This window comes from Miniopterus schreibersii (assembly GCF_964146895.1).
Source record: "Miniopterus schreibersii genome assembly, chromosome: 8".
In the NCBI taxonomy this organism is placed as follows: Eukaryota; Metazoa; Chordata; class Mammalia; order Chiroptera; family Miniopteridae; genus Miniopterus; species Miniopterus schreibersii.
The window spans coordinates 5,836,573-5,859,157 of record NC_138109.1 but is presented as its reverse complement, the minus strand read 5'-3'; the positions used below and the strand labels follow the sequence as shown (position 1 = coordinate 5,859,157).

At 43.2% G+C, this 22,585-nt stretch overlaps 2 protein-coding genes across 4 annotated transcripts in view; one reads left to right on the top strand and one right to left on the bottom strand.

Moving 5' to 3' along the window:
- LZIC (leucine zipper and CTNNBIP1 domain containing) overlaps nucleotides 1-3,472 on the bottom strand; it is a 9,807-nt gene extending 6,335 nt beyond the window's left edge. Inside the window, exons 1-2 of the mRNA XM_081144965.1 lie at nucleotides 3,383-3,472; nucleotides 685-793 (exon numbers count right to left, since the gene is read on the bottom strand). Of these exons, the coding sequence (XP_081001091.1) occupies nucleotides 685-785 (101 nt within the window). The 5' untranslated portion in view covers nucleotides 786-793; nucleotides 3,383-3,472. The remainder of the gene's footprint in view (nucleotides 1-684; nucleotides 794-3,382) is intronic.
- Nucleotides 3,460-22,585, top strand: NMNAT1 (nicotinamide nucleotide adenylyltransferase 1). 3 transcript variants are annotated; one of them, XM_081144963.1, is made up of 5 exons: nucleotides 3,460-4,293; nucleotides 16,067-16,237; nucleotides 17,166-17,349; nucleotides 18,564-18,706; nucleotides 19,016-22,585. In XM_081144963.1, exons 2-5 carry the CDS (start codon nucleotides 16,123-16,125, stop codon nucleotides 19,429-19,431), a joined length of 858 nt encoding a protein of 285 aa, XP_081001089.1. In that variant the 5' UTR covers nucleotides 3,460-4,293; nucleotides 16,067-16,122; the 3' UTR covers nucleotides 19,432-22,585. The 3 variants fall into 3 exon arrangements, with proteins under 3 accessions (XP_081001089.1, XP_081001090.1, XP_081001088.1); XM_081144964.1 differs by lacking the exon at nucleotides 3,460-4,293 and adding an exon at nucleotides 11,684-11,885; XM_081144962.1 differs by lacking the exon at nucleotides 3,460-4,293 and adding an exon at nucleotides 12,510-12,726.

Sequence of the window (22,585 nt, the reverse complement as noted above, 5' to 3'; positions counted from 1 at the left end):
GGCCCCTTCATTTGTAGTATTTAGCACGGTTGAACAGTCTTGGTCCTTTAAGTAGTTAAGTAATTAAGGCTAAAAACACACCAGAAGTTCAGGTAGTACCTTCTCAGCTTGATACCAAACAGGGTTATTTTATTTTATTTTTAAAAAATATATCTTTATTGATTTCAGAGAGAGGAAGGGAGAGGGAAGGGGAGAGAGAGAGAGAGAGAAACATCAATGATGAGAGAGTTGTCATTGATTGGCTGCCTCCTGCACACCCCAGACCAGGGATGGAGCCCGCAACTTGGGCATGTGCCCCAACGGGAGACTGGGAATCGAACTGCTATCTCCTGGATCCCAGGTTGATGCTCAACCACTGAGCCACGCCTGGCCGGGCCCAAGCAGGATTATTTTAAATACTGAAAACAAGGTAGGTGTTATTATTTCTACTTCACATATAAGGAAATGGAAACCTAAGTATTTTGCCCAAGTTCACACTCAATTGGTAATTAAGTGAAAGACTTTCATATTCTGGCCTTTATGACCCCAAGCCTGCACTGAGTTTCTTTCTCCAATAGACAAAGCACTGTGAAGAACACTACAGGGGAAATCGAAATCACACATGGGCCTGAACCCATGGAGTTTGTAATTGCACTGCAGAAAAAAGCCATTTTACAGTATAACAGCATACAATTATACTATTACCTGCATTCTTCCAGATCTTGTAATTGCTGCATTAGTCTATCCAACTGTTCTTCTAAATTCTGCTTTAATTTGCTTGTCTCTGTCTTTCCTCTGGAAGCCATTTTAATCTCTAAGTAGAACAATAAACCCACATACAGTATATATTTGGTTATTTAATTGATTCAACATACCAGGAAAATTTAAAATAGGCTATACTCTTTCCAAGCTACAGGTGTGGGAAAGATAGTTGTGCAAAGAAAATCTCAATTTATATATAAAAGTTTAAACTCATGTAGTAATAACACTCCACAAAAATGCCTGGCAATCTTGAGTTTATGAATTAATTAGAAGTCTTCACTAGTCTATCTTACTTTAAACAAATCTGACAGATGAAAATACAGATTTATAAAGAAAGAGATTAGGTGTAAATACATATTCATTATAATATTCTTTTTCAATCTTAATAAGTATGTTCCAGGGCTTAGCACACTCCTAGTATTCTTGCTGGCTCTTATGTGCATTTAAGAGCCAGTTGTTCATGTGGGCATGAACAACTTTTGACATGAATTTCTTCTTTGGAAATGTGCTCATTTTTCTACTGGATTATATTTCCCTTACTGATTTATATAACATGGATATGAAGACTTTGTAATTATGTTGCAAATATTATCTTGTCTCCTGACTTTAAATTCTACTTATAGTGTTTTTGTCACGATAAATTATTATTTTTAATGGTCAAATCTGTCTTCTCCTTAAATTTTCTTAGTCTGTGCCCCATGAAAGCACACCCTAACCATCTCAAGATTTTAAAACATATACTATTTTCAATTCTAAAACATATATATATATACACATATATATATATATATATATATATATATATATATATACACATATATATATAAACGTTTAGCTCTTTAAGCCACTTGCATCTTTTTTTGTTAATGTTGTGAAGTAGGGGTCTTTTATTTTTTTTCAAATGGATAGTCAATTGCCCCAACACTGTTTACTAGTCAGTATTCATTTATGCCACCTTTAATGTACTCAATAGTAAGACTCAAGTCTGTCTCACTGGTAATATTCTGGTCCTGAGGAATTACCTCGCTATTTAATTATTATAGCTTTAGAGCTGGTATATACTGATAACCGATAAGTTGTTTTTATTACTGTGGTTTTCCTTGCCCAATAATTCTTGGCTATTCATGTGCATTTTCTCTTCTAGATGAATTTAAGAATCAGTCAGTCAAGTTTCCTTAAAAATTCAATTGAAATTTTGACAGGGATTACATTAAAATTAGAGACTAATATAGAGAAAACCTGTATCCTTGAAATTTGAACCTTCCTATCAAGCAATATCTCTCCATTTATCTAGGCTTTCTTTTGATTTTTAAAAAGGAAATATTATTGTTTTTTACAAAGGCCTTGAACATTAGCTATTCTTAGATATTTTGTATTTTCTGTTAATACTGGGAATAGGGTTTTCCTTATTACAAGTTCTGATTATTTCTGGTGTAGAGAAAAGCTACTGATTTTGGTGTTGATACTATATGTACTTAACATTTATAGCATTTAAGTTTTTCCATTTATAAAAATGAAACTTACATTCCTTTCAGGAAACACATTTTGCTTAATATTAGCTATAAACCATTAATCAAAACTTAAATCCTAGGGTAACTTATTAAAGCGTTTAAAATTTTCCTACACATAATTATTACCAATTTGATATGTGAACTTCAACGAAGAGAATTTCTTACATCATATTCCAAATAGAATTTAATCAGTGAAAATCTATGCTTACTACCTACCATCTCTCTTAAAACTGGCTTAAATCATCTACAATCATTAATAACATATAAATGAGTATAGCCAGAAGTGTAATTTATCATAGCTGTGCCTCATGTATAATTTCTTCTGGAAGTACACATTTAAATTTTATTTTAAATCTGTTGAATTTTCCAGTAAAATTCAAGGCAAACCCAAGAAAAAACTGAAAGTGTCTTTTCAGGATTAATTTCCCACAGTCTAACCACACTGGACTACTTGCTATTTCAGAACACATCCATGAACTTTCATCCTTCTCTTGTGAGCCTGCATTTTTTTTCTACCTATCAAGCCCAGGTCATGGAGTCGTCGGGGTCTAACTAAAGTTCCACCTCCTCCATAACCCTTCCTTGGTTACCCCCCATCATTAGATTGTGAGTTATGTAAGTAGGGGTCTTACTCTTTTCATACACCAGCATCTAGCACAATGCTGAGCAAATACAAAGTACTGGATAAATAATTGGTAAATGAATAATGAAGAGAGACTGCTTCTTCCACTACATTCCGCATCTCATTCTCTATTTATCACTCATCTCTTCCTTGAATTACATGAGTTCATTATAGCATGTTTTTTGTCTGCCTCTCCAGACTGTAAACGCTCTAGAAGCAGAAAACGAGTCTCATTCCGCTTAGCCTCGATCTTCAATAACTGGACGAAGTGTAACTGCATAAAGGCACAACATCGTTTAAGGATGTAAAGCTATTCTAAACAAATTTCAGGGAAGACGGAGGCACTTTAAAAGCCTTAACCTGGTTCTACATTATTCGAGATTTATCCCAGAGAGAGTAACTCGCTGGCACCACCTAGTATTCAATAACGGTGGTGCATCTTTTACCGAAACCGCAGAAATGGTTCTCAAACACTAATCGGGCGAGGAAACTACTCATTCACGCTCACCTGTCTCGTATTACCCTGAACTCTGCACAGCGCTGACCGGTCTCAAATTGCATAAACCTCCAGTTCTTGAAGTTCCAGTGTCATAAGCGTGAGGAAAGCGAACCTGTTCATCAGGACTGCAAGAGGCTCAAAGTTCAAGCCACCTTCGGGCGGAGCTGGCTGGGAAAAGAAACACCATGAACAAGAAGTTTTTATTCACTATAATCTTGGCCTGAAGCAGTCCAGATCACTTCCACTCGGGCAGCCTGCCATTGAAAAGCACCCCTCTCTTTCTAGCAGGACATCCTGGCGGCTGGGGGGAGTGTGGAGGGCAGCCTTTCTGAGATTTTTTCCTAGTGAGGTGTTACTGAGGAAAACCCCGCACGCGGACACGCCTTGGGGGAAGTTGTCAAATCTAGAAAAGCGCAGAAAAGATACGGGCGGAGAGCACACCTTTTCCCGTTTCCCGGCTGGCAGGGAGGCAGCGCCTGGACCTCAACCATCCCGACGCTGTCCCGGAGCAGCTCCGGCCACGGCCCCAAATCCCATCTCCGCGAGGGAACTTGAAGCTCCCGCACTCGGGTCCCGCGGCGGCCGGGCTCGACTAGGCCCGGGTAGCCACCAGGGGTCGCCGTGAACCCGCCACCCCCGAAACTTTTCTGGCCCTCCCCGACCAGCCTCCGAACAACCTCCTCAGGATTTCGGGGTTCCCTCTCCGTCTCAGTCCACCAGTCCTCAGAGTTCCGAGCCAGGGGCCCCGCCTACCTGACAGTCCCGGACCGGCGGGCGCGCGCAGGGGAGCACTTCCGGCAGATGCACGCACTTCCGACCTCCTGGAACCAATGAGGGTGCGTCTGCGGTGTTCCCCACGGTGGCTTCCGGGCTGCGGCGCGTCTCCTGGAGGACTCGGGCCGCTTTGCACTGAGGACGTGGTAAGCTCCCCCCGGAACCCCTGAGAAACCCGAATCTAGGGGAGTCCGCTTAGCACCCCTTTTCTGTCACATGCTTGCGAGAGTCCGAGGCGGTGGGGTCTTTGAGGGTCAAATTCAGCGGTTGGCAAGGCAAGGTCATTTCCAAGGGTGGGGCGAGGAGTCCCCCCCTCGTTCTCTCCATCTCTCTCTGGAACCAGAACCCCCGGTGAACGTGCCTCGGGCCTTCGGAACCGGTGAACCCAACCCGAAAACAAAGCAGAAAAGCTCCTCTAGAAGAGGCCTCCTGAGCTAGGCGGAGGCGGTGGGGAGCGGAGCAGGAAGCCCTCCGTCCTGAACTTCTCTTTCCTCCTAAATCTTTCCCAAATCTGTGAAATACTAGACCCGCCTCCCTGAAAACGGTTTGACGCTCGCGCCCCTTGGGAAGGAGGCTCCGAGCTGCTGGGCAGCACTTGAAAAATGACTCAGAAATCAGGTGGCGACCATTCTCTGGTGTCCCCAGCCCATTTCCTTGAAGCCAGTAGGGTCTCCGGCAAAACTGAGGCGTTGTCTTGAAAGCGAATTCTTTTTCAGGCGCCCTGAACAGACTTCCAGCTGAAATGACCAGAGAACGCTTCCAGAATGAATTACTTCTGTCAGTTCTGTGCGATGGTAGAATTCCTGACTCATTCCCCTAAGTTGAATCTCAGAGTCACACTGTGGATGTGAAACCACTGTTCCTTCGGGCCCAGCTTAGAAAAGGCTGCTGATGGGGGTGTAAAGGACAGCGTGGGGAAGATAGTCAATCATATTGTAATAAGGGGGTCGTTTCATACGTTATTTAAATGTCTAACCGCTCTGCCATAGGCCTGAAACTAATACAATGTTGAAATGCCAACTGTATTGGAAAAAATGTGGATTTAAAAAAAAAATAATAATAGGCTGTTGACACACAGGTTGGAGTGGTTCAGTAGGTTACCTTGCAAAACCCCTCCAGATTCACGGAATGCCCTTTGTAAAAGGAAGTGATGGTTATGTTATAGAACTACCTCTGATTTCTGGCACGTGAGCGGATGGGTGGTAGTGTCAAGGTCTTGAGTGATACGGAACTTTCAGTGACAGGATCAGTGCCAAGCAAAACAAAAGTATCTTTTCTTCTTTTTCACCATTTGAAGAACTTGCTAAATAAGCGTTTGCTCTCGGGCACTTCCCGTAACTTTCATGTCAATAATCCAGTGTTCTCTTCAGGCCTTCGTGTTGGTTTTGGGTGTGTGCAATCTTGAAGAACTTGCTGAATAAGCGTTTGCGCTTGTGCACTTCCCCTGGCTTTCATGTCGATAATCCGGCGTTCTCTTCAGGCCTTCGTGTTGGTTTTGGCGTGCGCAGTCTTGAAGCCGTGGAGGAAAGTCCTCACCGTGCATGTGTTGCATGTGCCCACTCTTCTTTCTCTCTGACTTCTCTCATCCAGTGGTTCTGTACTGAGTGTTCTTATATCCTTCTGGGTTCTTGTTTAGAGTCAATGGAGGATGAAAAAGTGATCCTTGGGCATAAGTAAGAGAAATTGGTTTGGGTTCCAGTCCTCAAAACAAAACTAGAATCCAAGCCCTGGGAGTAGGGGAGAAGAAATTGAAAAAAGAGGAATGATATATTAGGTGGGTAGGTAGTCATGGGAGAGAGCATTGGGGAAAATAAACTTCAGAACTGAAAGTCATAACTGGAAAACCAGATATAGACACGTCTCTGAGATATTGTGGTTCAGTTCCAGACCACTGTAATAAAGTGAGTATCCAAATAAAGTGAGTCATAATCTTTTTTCTGGTGGAGGGACTTGCCTTTAATTTGTTTAAAAAAAAAAAAAAAGGCAACACCTGTGAAGCACAATAAAACGAGGTATGCCTGTAAATACTACTTGGCAGCTGCAGTTTAGAACTTGGATTTGGACTTGGAATGGGAGCCTAGAGAGTGCAAGTTGCTCCAACAAGGTAGGGAAAATGCTGGGGCTGATGAAACTTGAGTGACTAACAAGAAGTACCGTGAGCCAGAGGCCCTCTGAATACATGGACCTCTTTTAAATGTCTACTAATAGGTAGTTCATAGCATTCTAAGTGTTGGGGTGGAGCTGGCTGGGAAAAGAAAAACCATGAACAAATAGTTTTTATTTACTATATATAATCTTGGCCAGATAACTTCCACTCAAGCAGCCTGCCATTGAACACACTCCTCTCTATTTCTGCCTGCCTGCTAGCTCGCTCTCCCCTCAATGCCCCTCACATTCCACGCCTATAAAGCAGTCGTCTGTCTCTTGGTGCCTTCCCTCCATCCCTCCCAGCCTGTGTTTCCCCTGATAAACTCCTTATTGACTAGTAGCACAGCACCTGCCCAGTCACGTAGGTCAGAAAGGACCTCTCGCATCCTGTTCCCCTTCCCCTTCAGTCACCTGATATGCTCGCAAACCCTTGGACTATCATCTCCCATGTTATTACCGTCCACTGTCTCTCATCTGGACGGATGGAGTGCTCCAGAGCAGTGCTTTGCAAACTTTAAGATGCATACAGATCACCTGGGATCTTGTCAAGATACAGATTTTGATTCAGTAGGTCTACAGTAGGGGCGTGTGATTCTGCATTTCTAACTACCTCCCAGGTGATGCCCATGCTATGCTGCTGGTACATTCTACCCCCCCCTCCCCCGCCGATACCGTCTCTTTCAGATGACCCCAAACTCCAGTAAATCTCTAGTCTGGACCTCTTCCCCTGAACTTGGCTTTGTTCTTCATTTGTCTGCTTAACATCACCGTTTGGATATCTAATAGATATCCCAGATTGAACTTCTTTATAAACAGAACTACTGATCTTTCCTAAACCAATTCCATGGCCATCTTTGTCTTCTCAATTAAAGGTAACTCTTCTTTTAGTTGCCCAGGCCAAAAAAACGTGGCATTGACTCCTCTTTCTTTCACAGCTCATGTTCCATATATCAGCAAGTCACATTGGCTCTACCGTTATAATATGCCTAGAATCGAATCACTTCTGCTGCTCCCACCCTGGTCCAAGTCAGCATCAACTCTGACCTGGGGTATTGGAGTAGCTTCCTATCTGGTCTCCTTGTTTCCACCCTTAATTCCCCCATCATTCTGTTCTCAGAGAAATCTTTAAAAATATGTCAGATCATGTCGCTCCTCTGCTCAAAACCCTGCAAGGGCTCCCTATTACCTCTCTGACTACATCTGCTACTGTTCCTTCCCTCTGTTAGCTCTGCCTCACCCGTTCAGGTCTCTGCTCCAGGCATGCTTCTGTCTCAAGGCTTTTGCACTGTTACCTTTGCTTAGAACATTCTTCCTTTAGATACCTGCATGGCTCACTCCTTTGCTTCTTTAAGTCTTTGCTCAAATGGCAGGCCTTTCCTGACCACCCTATCTAGAATTCCAACACTCCTTATCTTCTTGCCCTGCTTGGTTTTTCTCATGGCCCCGTTATTTAATAGACCTCATATATATGTATTAATTTTGATTGTTGTTTATCTCCCAACACTAGGATGTAAGCTCCACATGGATAGGGAATTTTAACAGTTTTGTTTACTCCTTTATACCCAGCATTTACAGCATAGTAATTGCTCAAGAAATATTTACAGAACCATGATGAATGAGTGAGAATTACTTCTGAAGTGCACTGGTTCATTACTCCCTGTTGAAACCCTCCAATACATCCATTTCCTATAGAATAAGATCCAAACTCCCCATATCGCACCTGAGGGAGGGGAGACCCTAAAAACTGTCTTCCAGTAGTTTCACGTTAACTCTTTAAAAAAATAATTCTAATAAAATAGGAAAAGAAAAATAATTTGTGGAATTTTTTACCTTTCCCCAATGAAATGTTTTAACTATAACGTGTCTAATTCGAAATTCCATCATTATGTATATTTTTAATATAAGTAGAGAATATATCGAAGACTAGTGGTATATTGTATACAGCCAAGCTTCCAGATTAAGATGAGCGTTTAGAAATTTAATATTCAATTCAATTAGTAAGTAGAAGTTTTTTACTTCTGGAGTTTAGCAGCCATGAAAAAAGTAGTATGAAGACTAAAATTTTAAATTTCAATCTTAAAAAATTTTAAATAGGAAGCAGCAGATGTCAACCATCAAGTATTTTTTTCTTATAGTAAATTTGATGAGTTTAATGCTTGATGTTTTTAGTTTCTCAAACTTCCCTGGACATTCTCCCAGAAAGCTGCTCGTATGTGCGCACACCCAACAGTTTGCTTATAACTTAAGAGACAGTTATTTCTACTGTGAAGGCCTGTGCCTGTCATAAATGTTCCTCCTGCCAGTGGGTACTTTCTTTTCCTTAAGAAATAGAGTTGTCTCCACATCCTAAAGACATTCAGAGCACCTCTGAGTACCTAGGTCCTACTTAAAATACCTCAGAATCTGAGACTATACAGAAAAAGTAAGAAGACAAAATATCATGTGGGCGTCTTGGCTATTTTCTAGATAGTAATTGACGACCACAATGCAAAAGATTGTTGTAATCCATATGGAGGAGATTGTGATTATTTCTAATTATTTTTACTCTAAAATTTTCTGCTGCATTTTTTTAAAGAGCATTAAATTGACCTGTTCACATATGCAGTCTGAATCACTGTTCTTTTGAAACCAAACCTTTGTTCATTACTAAGATTTATAGTTTCCTTTTCCTTTTCAATATTTATTTCCATAGCAACCATCCAGGTCCATGCTACTAACGTCACTGAAACAATAAAGGAGGTTCAGAAAGTCAAAGTAATGATCTTGAAAGTATTTAACAGGAGATCCTTATTTGGGGTGAATTTGGTTGTGATGCCAGTCCTGTGGTTTTGGTTGCACTCTTCCTTTCTACCCACTGTCCGTGCTGGTTGATGCTTAAAGACAGCGTCCTGCCATGAGCGGTTTTGATGTGCTTTCCGTTGTCCTAGCTCCGAGGTTCAGCTGAGCGTTCCGTCTCCGATGAGCTGGGTAGGAGATGGTGACGTGCTTGCTGGCAGCAGTCAGGTGCAGTGCTGCTGGGACAGGCTCGCCCTGCTGGAGACCTGTATCTGAGGTGGGAGAGCAGCAGGGCTCCAGGGCCAGCTTCAGACTGTTGGCTTAGCAGCTGGTCTTGCACAGGTCGTGCTGGCCAGCCGAAGCAGCCCCAGGCCTGAGAAAAGCGCTGCAGGAGGAAGGAAGGGACCTAATTAAATGGAGTGGAAGCAACGTAAGAAGGGTGGCTTTTTATATCCCATTCCAACCCTCTCTGCCTTTTCCCTTGCTTTTCAGACTCCTTAGCTTCTTGGACTTCCCCCTGCAGTGTCGTAGTCCTAGCTGAACAGTTACCTCCCCTGGAGGACTGATAGCCTTGGACAAAGATAGGTTACTTGGGACGTTTTCCACTTACCTGTAGAAACCAAGCTGCTCACTGATAGCAGCACAGACAGGTAGTAAAGTTCAGGAGTCGTTTTTTCCTATATTTGGGGGGGGACGACACTGTGAATACTTGTCTTTTAATTGGAACATATATTTAGCAGGGTTTTGCTGCAAAGATTTAAACAGGCACCTACTTAGCGAGAGATGGAAGGCTTGCTACTTAAGGTGCCAAACCTAGTCCAACAGTTCCACTGTTAGTATCTTAACTTAAAAAACAATTCTAGCAAAGTGGAATTCACAAAACACACCAAAAAATACCTCTTGTGGAATTTTTTTAACTTTCCCTGGCAAAATGTTCAACTGTGACATACATCTAATTAGGAATTCTCTCTCCACATATCTCTATTTTTAGTGTAAGTAGAAAATAAGCAGAAAAGACTAATGATGTATTGTCTACAGCCAAGCTTTCAGCTTAAGACCGGCCTTTAGGAATTTAATATTTGAAAGGATACACAACCCTGGCCCATTTTGCTCAGTGGTTAGAGCATCGGCCCGCAGATTGATGGGTCGTGGGTTCGATTTCAGTCAAAGGCACATACCTCGGTTGCAGGCTCCATCCCTGGCCCTGGTCGGGGCACATGCATGCAGGAGGCAACCAATCAATGTGTCTCTCTCACATCTATGTTTCTCTCTCTCTCTCTCCCTTCCACTGTCCCTAAAAAAATCAATGGAGAAAATATCCTCCAGTGAGGATTAACAAACATACAAACAAACAAACAAAAGCATACACAGTCAGTTGCCAAAACTGTTAACACCATGGTGCAGACTCCTTCCCCAAAGGATCCCACACCATATACAGAAAACATCTTCTTTAGTGCCTGTGGAACTGGGTCCATGTGAGTGAGCAGCACAGTGAAACCTAAAAGGACAGCAGGACAGCATCAGTTTCCTAGGCTTCATCATCTCAGAAATACATTCCTGGATGCAAACCTAAATAGAACGTTGCCTTGCTTCCCTCCCGTGGAGCAGAAGTGCTCAAAATCCAGCCAGCGAAGGTTTTCCTTTGACAGGCTGTGTTCTTATTGGCAACACTGGTGATAATAACTGGGGCTATTTTGGGAATAACTTCCCCATTATCTCAGTTAAACCTTCCAGCAAAACTGTGAGGAAGCATTATCTGCGTTTTATAAATGAGGAAAGGGAAGCTCAGAGGGGCTGAGTAACTCGTGCCATTGTGGGGCAAATGAATGGGCCTCCCTCTGCCCCTAAAGCCCGTGCTTGTCACCGTTGCATACGCTGCCTCTGGGGGAGTCCCGGCTTTGTGGGAGGCCCTCTAAGTCTAAGGCACTCAAGAACTAGTTTTTCACTTTAAAAAAGTCTCCTCTGGCCCTGGCCAGTATGGGCCAGTTGGTTGGCGTGTAGCCCGTGCACTGGAAGGTCGAAGGTTAGATTCTCAGTTGGGGCACATGCCTAGGTTGCAGGTTCCAGCCCCCTGTCAGGGTGCTCACAGGAGGCAACATCTCACATCGATGTTTCTCTCTCTCTCTCTCTCTCTCCCTCCCTTACTCCCTGTCTAAAATCAATTTTTAAAAAACCTCTTCTGTATCACTTTTTGGCTTCACGTTGTCAAGGTTCCTGTTTTTCTGTCCATATCATGTCCAGCTCAGTAACTATTTGTTGAGTGAGCGAATACATCTGCTATTTTTATGTAACCGTAAAGAAATTTATAACAGGGACACAACGTATTTGAATTTAAATTTAATGTGGTTTCATATTCAAATCACAGAACAACTAAAAGAGTGACTAAGAAGCTTTAAAAATTTCCTTCACCTGAATTTTAAATGGGAATTTTTTCTTACCTTTCAGTCCGTGAGCTCCTGAAAACAGGAAGTCCTATCTTACCCATTTAGTTGACACTTAATAACTTCTGGCAGAGTGACTGCACACTTACCAAATGCGAAGAAAGTAAAGGCGATGTTAGCAACCAAGTTGTTAAGGAGAGGCTGACTGCAGTACCGAGAAGAACTGGGCCTGAAAATCAACCCGCTGGGTTATACATTCCTTCCTTCCTTATTAGAAGAGACCCTCTCTAAACATAACACCAGAAGGCACTGCGAATCTTGCGTTCCCATCCTAACCTGGCACTCGGTTCATTTGGCTCCAGGCAACCCACTTCTCTTAAGAACCTTGGTTCCTTCAGTGTGGCTGCAAATTAGTGCTGTGAAACAGCCCACAAGTAATATTCAGAGCTGTTAATATTCATAATCGGAGACAAATCAAGTTTGCCATTTTCCTAGTTCATGTTAATTTGCTGTTTTGGTGAAAAATATTCTGTGGAAATCCTGGCCTCCCTGAGTAAGGAACTGTGCTTTACTACACACAGGCCTCCTTATGACAGAGGCCAGCAGGTCTGAGGTCGGCCAGTGACAGCGGGTGTCGCAGTCCATTGCATAAGTGGCTTCTCAGTTTTTAGGTACTTTTAAAATATCAGTGCCCGTAGGACTGCGATTTTCTTATTTTGAATGTACCAAGTTGCATTCGCTTCCTTTGCCCGATAGGAAAGTTAACCGACTGACTTTTTCTGCTAGGACTAATTTCCAGCGTAGAATCTGAGTAAGATACCAAGCCGTCATCTGGGCGCGTGTGCCTGTGTCGCCCTCAGCCCCGCAGACATTAGCTAATACTAAGCTATTGGGCCTGCTCTCTAGGGAGCACTTAAACTGAAACATCCGTGCCCCCGTTGTCTCTTCTTATACTAGAAGAAATAAGTATTGGTTAGAAATGAAACTCAGTCTGCCCAAACCCAGTTATCCTCCCTGTATGGAGATTTTTGACTGTTCAAAGAGGGGAAGCGGGTGACTGCCTTCGATAATAGGGGCAAACACAATGGGGCAGGCTGCAGTCAAACAGGTGACAGGAATCGCAGAGAGCACCCGAACCACCCCCACAGGGGAGACACAGACGTGCCCAGGCGAGGGCTCAGCTGATGAAAGAACTTACCGTAGCAGAACGTAAAACTGGAGAGCCAGGGTGGTGACCCCAGACAAGAGCACTGTCACTCGGCTGCATGGGACACAGTGTGTTACATTTTATGTTACTGTTCAGCGATGAAATGGCTTCAAGAAGCCAAAGCCGGGTTCTGTTTCAGGACGATGTAACATTAAGCCACAGAAGTAAAATTTTCAACAGAGCAAAGATGGGTTGAGATCCATCCCCTTAGAGCTGAATTGTGCCCGAGAATACGCCAGTAAGAGTACTAGAAGTAGCTACGATTATTCAGCTCCTGTGATGCCACAGGCACTGTCGAAACTGGTCCCTAAAGACTCTTTAGAGCCTTGGTTCCTTTATCATGACTAAATGAATGCTCAAAGGCAATCCACAAGTAAGCACATGAGTTGTTAATATTTATAATTAGTAGACAAATGTGTCCAACATTTTATATGCATTTTTCTCACTTCATGTGCACAAGTCCTATGAGGTAGGAACTGTGGTTCCCCATTTTACAGATGAGGAAACCGAGACTCAGATTAAGTGTCTTGTCCAAGGACAGACACCTCGTAGTAAGAGGTAGAGCTAGAATTTGAACCAGGTCTGAGAGTCCTAACCATGCCCCTGTGATTGTTAGCTCTGCCTCCAGCCAGATGTTCACACTGAGTATCACTTACACACTGAGGGTTAATCTACCAACCACAACTTAACCACCAAGTCTGCTATTACTGCTCAGACATTTGGGAAATTCTTTTGAGATTACGTGTATCTAGTTTCCATGCATAAAAAAATCTTCCTTAACTAATAGTTTTATCTCTTCATCATAAACTCTCTTAGTCACTTTGATTATTTTATTAATTGGGTTTAGCCCTGAATGACGTTAGGGTATTTATAGAAATCAAAGACAAAGATATATCCCCAATAAAGGTACTAAAAAAAAAATAGGCAATTTCAAAATATACCCCAGATTATCTAAAGCAGTGGCAATTTGTTAGAACTAGAATATGGCTACCTGCTTAAAGTTACTGTTTTAAAAGGAACAGAGGTATGAATTCTAGAGATTGTCAAGGCATTCCCATTATTTAAGCCAGCTAATGTAGCATCCTGAAATGTGACAAGCAAAGCCACACAATTATTGTTCTTCCTGGAAAAGTTAATGTTTGACAAACTGTCTTAATGTTTAGAAAATGTTTTATTACTGTTCACACATCAGTGTTTTTAAAACCTAAGAAGGTCAGTGAAATTGAACTTGAAAATTGAAAGCACATTTTAGTTACATGTCAAGACCGCCTCAGACAGAAATGACTTTTGTCACGGTGGGCTGGGGAGGGACACTTACAGCCTGAGCTGGTGAGACCTCGGCAGCCAGCAGTGCACATGGTAGGCTGAGTGGGCCAGGCAGAAGTGAATCATGGTGACACCTGTCCTCGAGCACCTGGAGCAGGGCAAGGAAGATCCAGAGCAGTCCTGTTAGAGCTCTCCAACCACCTCACCCATCGTCACCTGCCCCGGCCCCCTTCCCTGCACATGTACCCCAGGGAGATGCAGAGCAAGTATTCTCCAGTGGAGAGGGGCTGGTCCTTGTTTTTCTGAAGCCTCTCTGGGCTATGATAGGAGCTCACTGTAACTTAAGTCTTCTGTGGCTTTGAGGGTCTAAAGTTTAGTCCAAACCCAGGTTGGTTGTACTCACAGTGAATTAATAGGACTGAGCTAGATATTTGAGACAGGTCATGAATGTGACAAGGGAGAAAGCTTTCTTTAAGCTGAGAGATCAGCTTCCTCAGCCCCTTCCCCAGCCCTTCCCCTGGGGAGCACCTGGAAACCTGAGCTCACCCCCAGGGTCAGGGAGGGGCTTCAAGCTCTTTGTTCCATCCTTGCCTGGACAGCAGGCAGCTCCCTTGGGAACCAGTCCCTCCTGATCTCAGCCTCACTGTTTTTCCAGCTCACAGTTCAGCCTCCCTTGGGGAATGGCACCTGAAACTTGAGATGGGTGGGGCTGGAATTGACACCCAGCTCCAGTTGAACCCAACCCCTCCACTCTAAATAATAGGCATTTCCAATGGGAGGCAGAAGATCATGCGTGAGACAATTCACGGACGTGTTTCAGAACTGAAGGTTATGACTTTTGAGCTCGAAAGGGCCAACTCAGTGTCCAGCACAATGGATGAAAGTGGAACCACACTAGAGGACATCACTGAAATTTCAGAACACTGGGACAAAGAGATCTCACAAGCTCCAAGGGAGAAAATAAACATCACACCTAAAGGATCCAGAGTTGAAAGTGACTGGATTTTCCACGGTTGGCACTGCCATCTAGAAGCAGTGCCTTCAGAATTCTGGGAGAAGATGATTTTCAACAGAGACTAGAGATAAACTGTGTGCGATTGTGTGTGTGTGTGGAAGTTTGGGAGAGGAGGGTGGGGTATCTGAGGGCTAATCCTCACAGATCATAAGAGAAAGTAAGTAGGCACTGTTTACATTGAATAAATTAAAGAATAGCATTAAAAGCACATAATACAGAATTATGGTAGAATCTACCAAAAGAAATAGCTGAAAAAGTTAAGAGTGGTTGCTTTTTGGGAGCTGGGTGGAGGGGCTGGTGAGCGGGGTATGGTCGATGACTGTCACCCTGTGATTTCTAAATCTAGTCATTTAATAAAAGTTTTAGATAGCATGTCTTGCATTACTTCACTAGGTTTATGCAAAGATCAAATGGAATCATTTATATGAAAAAGAAGTTTATAAACTGTAAACTGTTATTCAACCAAAAATGATAATATGATTATGTTGACTTAGAGGCAGAATACTGTTCCTGGGGAGTCACGTCTGGCAGAGGATAATGTCATTGTGCCAGTTAACTGTGGCCACAGCAGCGCAATCACAAAACTGCGGTAGCATGCAAGAGTGAACATTTGTTTTTGCTCATGAGTCTAGGTCAGCTGTGGGTTTGCTGATCCAAGTCAGGCCCAGCCCATCTCACCTGGACTTGCTCTTGTGTCTGAGCCGGTTGTGGTTTGGCTGGTCTTCGACGGCCTCAACCACATAGCTCGCGGTGGGCCGGCTGTCAGCAGGAGCACCGATTCTCTCCGCACGCTCTGTCATCCTCCAGCAGGCTGGCCTGGGCCTGTCTCAGGCAGAGGCAGGAATCCAAAAGAAAGTGGACGTATGTGTACAAAGCCCCAACTGGCATACTGTCGCGTCTGCCACGTTCTTTTGGCCAAGGCAAGTCACAAAGAGTGGGAAGGAGATCCCCATCCTTTACGGTAGGAGCTGCAAATTCACGTTGAAAAGGAATGGTGGAGAAATGGGGCCATTTTTACAATTCATGGGGCATAGTCAGCGAAGCCAAATATTTCAACCCATCTATTTGGAATGAGAACACGAAAGGTTGTCAAAAGACCTATAACTGGTGTTCTTCCTCCTTTGCAGACAACAAGGGAGGTGTTGGAGCATCCCACTTAGATCAGCAACTTCAGATCCTCAGCATGGAAAATTCAGAGAAGACAGAAGTGGTTCTCCTTGCCTGTGGTTCCTTTAATCCCATCACCAACATGCACCTCAGGTTGTTTGAGCTGGCCAAGGACTACATGAACGCAACAGGTAGGAACAGTAACCAAAAACACCAGTGGGGTTCAGGACACACTGTCCCTAACTCTGGCTCCATGGCATATTGGATATTTTAAGCTGAAGGAGTTTGAGCAACCTGCAGAATCAGGAAGGTCACTCTCACCTCCTCCCCTGAAACAGGTCACAAAACCCTACATGAGAGGTGCCCTCCCTACTCCCAGGGGAAAGGAGCATCCTTATTCCTGAAAAGCAAGGGGTGCCAGGAAGAATCTGAATAAAGGCCCTTAGTTTCCCTGAAGTCACTGCACTTACCTTATACCCCTTTCCTTACGCTGTTGTTCCACAGCCATCTGCTCTCTATCAAACCTGGCATTAAAACCCTCAGGTCCACCTGTTTCTTGGGGTCTTCATTTCCTTATGAAGGCTCCCACATCATGTAAACCATACTTTAAACAAATATGTATGCTCTCCTCCTATTAGTCTATCTATCTTTCTTAGTTTAATTTTCAGACCCAGCCAGGGACCCTAAGAGGGCCGAGGCAAACTTTTTCCTTCCCTAAATAGGCAAGAGTTATTTTGTTACGTAAATGATCGTGCTATATGCTAATAGATAGGTGGATGGGTGCTCACACTCACTAATAATCAGGAAACTAAAATTAAAAATGAGGTATATTCTTCCCATCACATGGGCACAAGTTTTTAAACTTGATAGTGTCAACTGTCAGAGGTTGGGGAGAAATGGGCGCTTTTTACACTATAGGTGGACAGTACAACTTGATTACGATGTTTTACAAGGCAGTTCTAGGTTATGTCTATTTTACCACAGCTATGAATGAATGAACCAGAATCCCTGTTTAAAGAAAAAGAGAATCTTTGATTATAAAATCATATCGATGCTAATATTTCCTGTGCATAAAATCTAATTTGTTAAACCTCATATCAAACCTAACTCTTTATCCAGGAAAATACAGAGTTATCAAAGGCATAATTTCTCCTGTCGGTGACGCGTATAAGAAGAAGGGACTCATCTCTGCCCATCACCGAGTAATCATGGCTCAGCTTGCCACCAAGGATTCCAGCTGGGTGGAAGTGGATACCTGGGAAAGTCTGCAGAAGGAGTGGACTGAGACTGCTAAGGTGCTAAGGTATCTATGGGGAATCAGCCCTGTCGTTCTCCGGGAATGGGTTGGGGCTTCCTTGGCATTTTGCCATGTGTTAGTGCTGCCTGCGTCTGTGAGCACACAGGTTTACAATACTGTCACTGGGGATGGGAAGGTGGAGGCTGTGCCACTCCTGGGTCAGGTTATCACCGCTGAGAGCACAGAAACAGGCCGCGGCGCCCCTTAGCCTTTGTATCTTTCCTTGTATGTCGAGATGCTTGCACGCTGGTTACTATGTATAGCCCTCCTGCCTGGCCTGCCGTGCCCCAGGTGAGAAGAGCAGAGTTGTAAGATGATGTCATTGTCGTCGGTCTTCTTAGGTGTGAAAGAGAGGCAGGTAGTTTAAGGAAGGAAAGCCGTGATACTTGGTCATGGACGGACCTGTCTGTGCGCTGCTTCCGTGACAACACACAGGGTTGTCACACACCTCTGTGCTCATACCTCTGAGACAGTTCCAGTTAAGGGGTCAGAAGCCAGAGTGAGTAATATCTAGTTGTTACTTAATGTTATCCTAAGACTAGAATAGAAGGGCTTTCTGAGAAACCTTTCTGTCTAACATCCATCCTTGGAGTTCTCAACCTTCCTGTTCTGACTGTATCAGTTAGGATTCAAATAGGAACTGGAAACCATTCTGAGTATTATAAGCAGAAAGCGACATAGGTGCTTAGGCACAAGCCTAAAAGGGCTGGAGGAACCCAGTGTGGCTCAGCGGTTGAGCATCAACCTAGGATCCAGGAGGTCACAGTTCGAGGTCAGGGCACATGCCCGGGTTGCAGGCTCGATCCCCCGTCGGGGGCATGCAGGAGGCAACTGATCAATGACTCTCTCATCATTGATGTTTCTCTCTCTCTCCCCGTCTCCCTTCCTCTCTCTGAAATCAATAAAGATATATTAAAAAATAATAATAACAAGTAACGTTAACACTTGTTATGACCCAGACACATAAAGCTTAGAATAGAACAGCTGCGGTGTGTTGAGCTCCCAGGAGTTTCCTTGCTTTCCATTCCCAGTGGCAGAACACAGGACTGCAGTGTAGTGCCAGCCTCCATTCTGACCGGCCGTGCGCCTGTGTACCGGTGGTTAAATGTTTTCAACATCACCCCACCTTTAACACTGGATTGGAGGCTCTTGGGCATCTGCAATGCTTTAGTTGAGCCTTGTGAGAAAGAGGAATGTTCTGTTGCTTTGTTGTTTTATAGACACCACCAAGAGAAGCTGGAGGCTAGTGGCTGTGATCAGCAGCAGGACTCCCCTGTGCTGGAGAGGCCTGGACGGAAGAGGAAGTACACTGAACAAAGATCAGAACCTAGTCAGAAGAAATCCCTAGAGCCAAAAAGAAAAGGTCTGCATGTTTTACCAGGACTTACCGACTGGGGGATAAGATTCTAGAGCTGAGCAAGCCCCCTTTCTGCTTTTATTTTCCATTGAGTACCTGTGGGTGCCTGGAAAATGCCCTGTGTGTTTGCTGACAGGGAGGGGGAGTGAAAGGCCTGCACTAGGCCTTAGTTTTCAGGTGTCCTAGGTTTCTCTTGAGAATCTGAATCTGATAAAAACTACGAACCTTCTTTCCAGAAAAACATGCCCACACATTCATTTTCACGCAGGGAGTTATTAAGAAGCAAACCCTGAAGCAGTGCTTTCTTCTCCTCAGATGTGCCAAAGGTCAAGCTGCTGTGTGGGGCAGATCTGCTGGAGTCCTTTGGTGTCCCCAACCTGTGGAAGAGCGAGGACATCGCCAAAATCGTGGGAGACTATGGGCTCGTGTGCATCACCCGGGCTGGAAACGATGCTCAGAAGTTCATCTATGAGTCCGACGTTCTGTGGAAACACCAGACCAACATTCACCTGGTGAATGAGTGGATCACCAACGACATCTCATCCACGAAGATCCGGAGAGCCCTCCGAAGGGGCCAGAGCATTCGCTACTTGGTGCCGGATCTTGTCCAAGAGTATATCGAAAAGCATGATTTGTATAGTGCCGAGAGCGAGGAGAGGAATGTTGGAGTCATCCTGGCTCCTCTGCAGAGAAACACTGTAGACACGAACTCAAAAACTGCTACAGCGTGAAACTTGGGACGTCTCCTATGGGAGTCTGAAACAGTCTGCGCGTTAGTAACTGGGGAAAGGAGTTATGATCCTGTTTCATAACAAACTAAAGCTTGAAAGTTTGGTAACGGTAGTGAATTAAACTCAGGTTTATTTTTTTTCTTTTTGTCAGAAGTTGGGAAGATGAATGTTTTCAATATTATGATTTTTTTAAAGAATGTACAAATCCTTTTATCTTTAAAACAAGAGATTAGCAGCACTAAAACCAGAAGACTGTTTAATCATGAAGGGAACTGACATTTACACATGCCTATTTCCAGGCCATCTTCACTCAGGGTGGCTGAAGAAGTTATTCTTAAAATGGCCATCTTGCTAAAGGCACAACCGATCCGTCATCTCCAGCTGTGCAAAAACAGGCTGGGAATGTGCCTCACAGAAACTTTGGGCCCATTGTTCATTCTCTCTGGCACACATCAGGATGGATGGTTAAGCTTTGCCAAGACACACCTGCCTAGAGCTCCACCTCTGGAGGCAGGGTGTGGGGTCTAAGCCCTGGAATGTTTGCAAAGGCACACAGGTGCCTTCAATGCCCACCAGACAGAGTCTCTGCTTCACGTGTTTTACACGGTTCTCTTAGCACAGCCCTGCTGTAGCTCATGTTCTAACCCCAGCCATCCGCCATCGTTTTATCTTCAAGAACAACTTCAAGGATGATATCACACTACCGGGAACAGAGAGAACCACAGAGAATGAGGTGTCTTATTCAAGAATATTATTAAATGTCAGTGCTCTAAGACTTTATTGATAGCTTAGTAATCAAAAGACAAACCGATACCCTAGAGACATGAAAAATGCCCCGCTGGGTGACCAGTGGTTTCAGCTCAGGATTTGGGGCACTGATGAGTGGCATGTGGAAGCGGTCATCTCCGTCTAAAGCTCGAGGTTCTGAAGAGCCCTGCTGTTTCTGTGCCAGCCCACTGTGAATCTATCTGCCTTTTGTGAATTTAAGCAGAAAAAGGGTCTCTCTCTCTCTTTTTTTTTTAATAGTTTTTCTCTTCTTATCCTTTTGTATGGACTTTAACCAAAGCAGAACTCCCAAATAATAAAGTCATAGGTTTATATTAAAAATACAAGTTTGTTATATGACCTGATGCTGATTAAAATTTTGTGGAAGTTTTACCAATTGGTGAAGCAAAAAGACCAGAAATAGTTTTTTATAGGTTTATGTTTTATGAAAATCATTCTGTGATAGAAACAGGACTAAAGTTACATTTCTAATGAAAACAGAATAATTTACCTTTTGCAATTTATATTTCATACCTACACCACTCTAGATGGAGGATTTATAACTGCAGAAGAAAAAAAATACTTATAACTGTGAAACTGTATAGTCAGACCTGAATCCTCAGTTTACAAAGGAAAATGTTAAATAAAGCTAGCAAATGTACATCCTGTGGCTCCTGACATTATTATTAACATTAACAGGTCAACTTCTTGAAGAGGTAAGGGGTGCAAAGCCTGGCACTGAGTAGTTTTTTTTCTCTATCTGCTGAATTGAATGAAAAGTTAGAATCTCAGATCATATAAATGAGAGTCATTATTCTCCCTCCTTGGCTTTGTGGAGTTTAAGAGTTGGAGCAGTACAGGCCCACACCAAGATGCATCATAATTAAAATACAAAAGGTTAAAGACAAAGAGAGAACCTTAAAAGCAGCAAGATAAAAGCAGTTAGTTACCTACAAGGGAGCTCCCATAAGACTGTCACTAATTTCTCAACAGAAACTTTGCAGGCCAGAAGAGAGTGGCAAGAAATACTCAAAGTCATGAAAAGCAAGAACCTACCACCAAGATTACTCTAGCCAGCAAAGCTATCATTTAGAATTGAAGGACATGTAAAGAGCTTCCCAGACAAGAAAAAGCTAAAGGAGTTCATCACCACCAAACCAGTATTACATGAAATGTTGAAGGGTCTTCTTTAAGAAGAAGGAAAATAAAGGTCATAAATATGAATAACAAAATGGTAATAAATACCTATCTATCAACAACTGAATCTAAAACATAAATGAACAAGCAGAACAGAAACAGACTCATAGATAGAACATTTTGACAGTTGCCAGATGGGAGGGGGTTTGGGGGAATGGGTGGAAAGGGGGAAGGGATTAGGAAGTACAAATTCATTGTTACAGAATAGTCACAGGGCTGTAAATACAGCATAAGGAATATAGTCAATATTCTAATAACTGTGTATAGTGTCAGATGGGTGTGAGATTTATGGAGATGATCACTTACTAAGTTATATAATGTCAAATCACTGGGGTGTACACCTGAAGCTAATATAATAATGTATGTCAAATGTAATTGAAAAAAATGATTAAAAAGAATTGGAGCAATACTGAAAAATAATGATCTAGAAGTAGATGAAACTATCAAAATTTAACTTTGATTTCTTTTCCTGGAAAACTACAATTAGTTCATCTGAAGTATCATGTGAGCTGCAGAAAGGTTCCAATGCTAGAAATGTCTCTCATACTCTGTTGCCTTGCTACCTAGAAGTGCCCATACCCTACTCAGCTATGAATACATTGACCTCAGGCCTCACTGGGTAAGGCACGTGGGGACCCTCCCAGGAGAGCTGGTGATGGTGAAATGGTCCTTTGTTGTGCTATTTATGGATCAACAACTTTGTACATTAAACGAGCTCCTTGACTTTTTGTCCCAGTACCAAGGATGCTGCTAATGCCACAGCATAATAGCACAGTTCTGGGTGTTTCCAAGGACAAAACTTCCTTTTTAGATAATGGATATTAGAACAATGAATTTCACAGGGGAATAAATATTCATAACTGCTGTGACCTCCATGGAGGAAGAAGGAAATATGCCATTGTTTTTCCTGTACCATGCCTTTCTCATAATTTGCTTTTGTAAAGTGAGAGTTTGGGAAATGTGTAAAGCTGGCATTTTGTTTTTTCAATGCTGGTGATTTTATGTGTCGTACTCCTTTACCCCTCACATGGTATCGTGTAAACGCTGCAAACAAACTTGCAGTAAGTCCTTTCCTGGCAGCTCCATCAGCTTTACTCAGTTGAACGTACAGCACGTGGAGAGATTTTTGCTGTTGTTTACCTGTTTCATGGACAACTGGGAACAGCAAACCTTTTTTTTAATTTTTATTTTG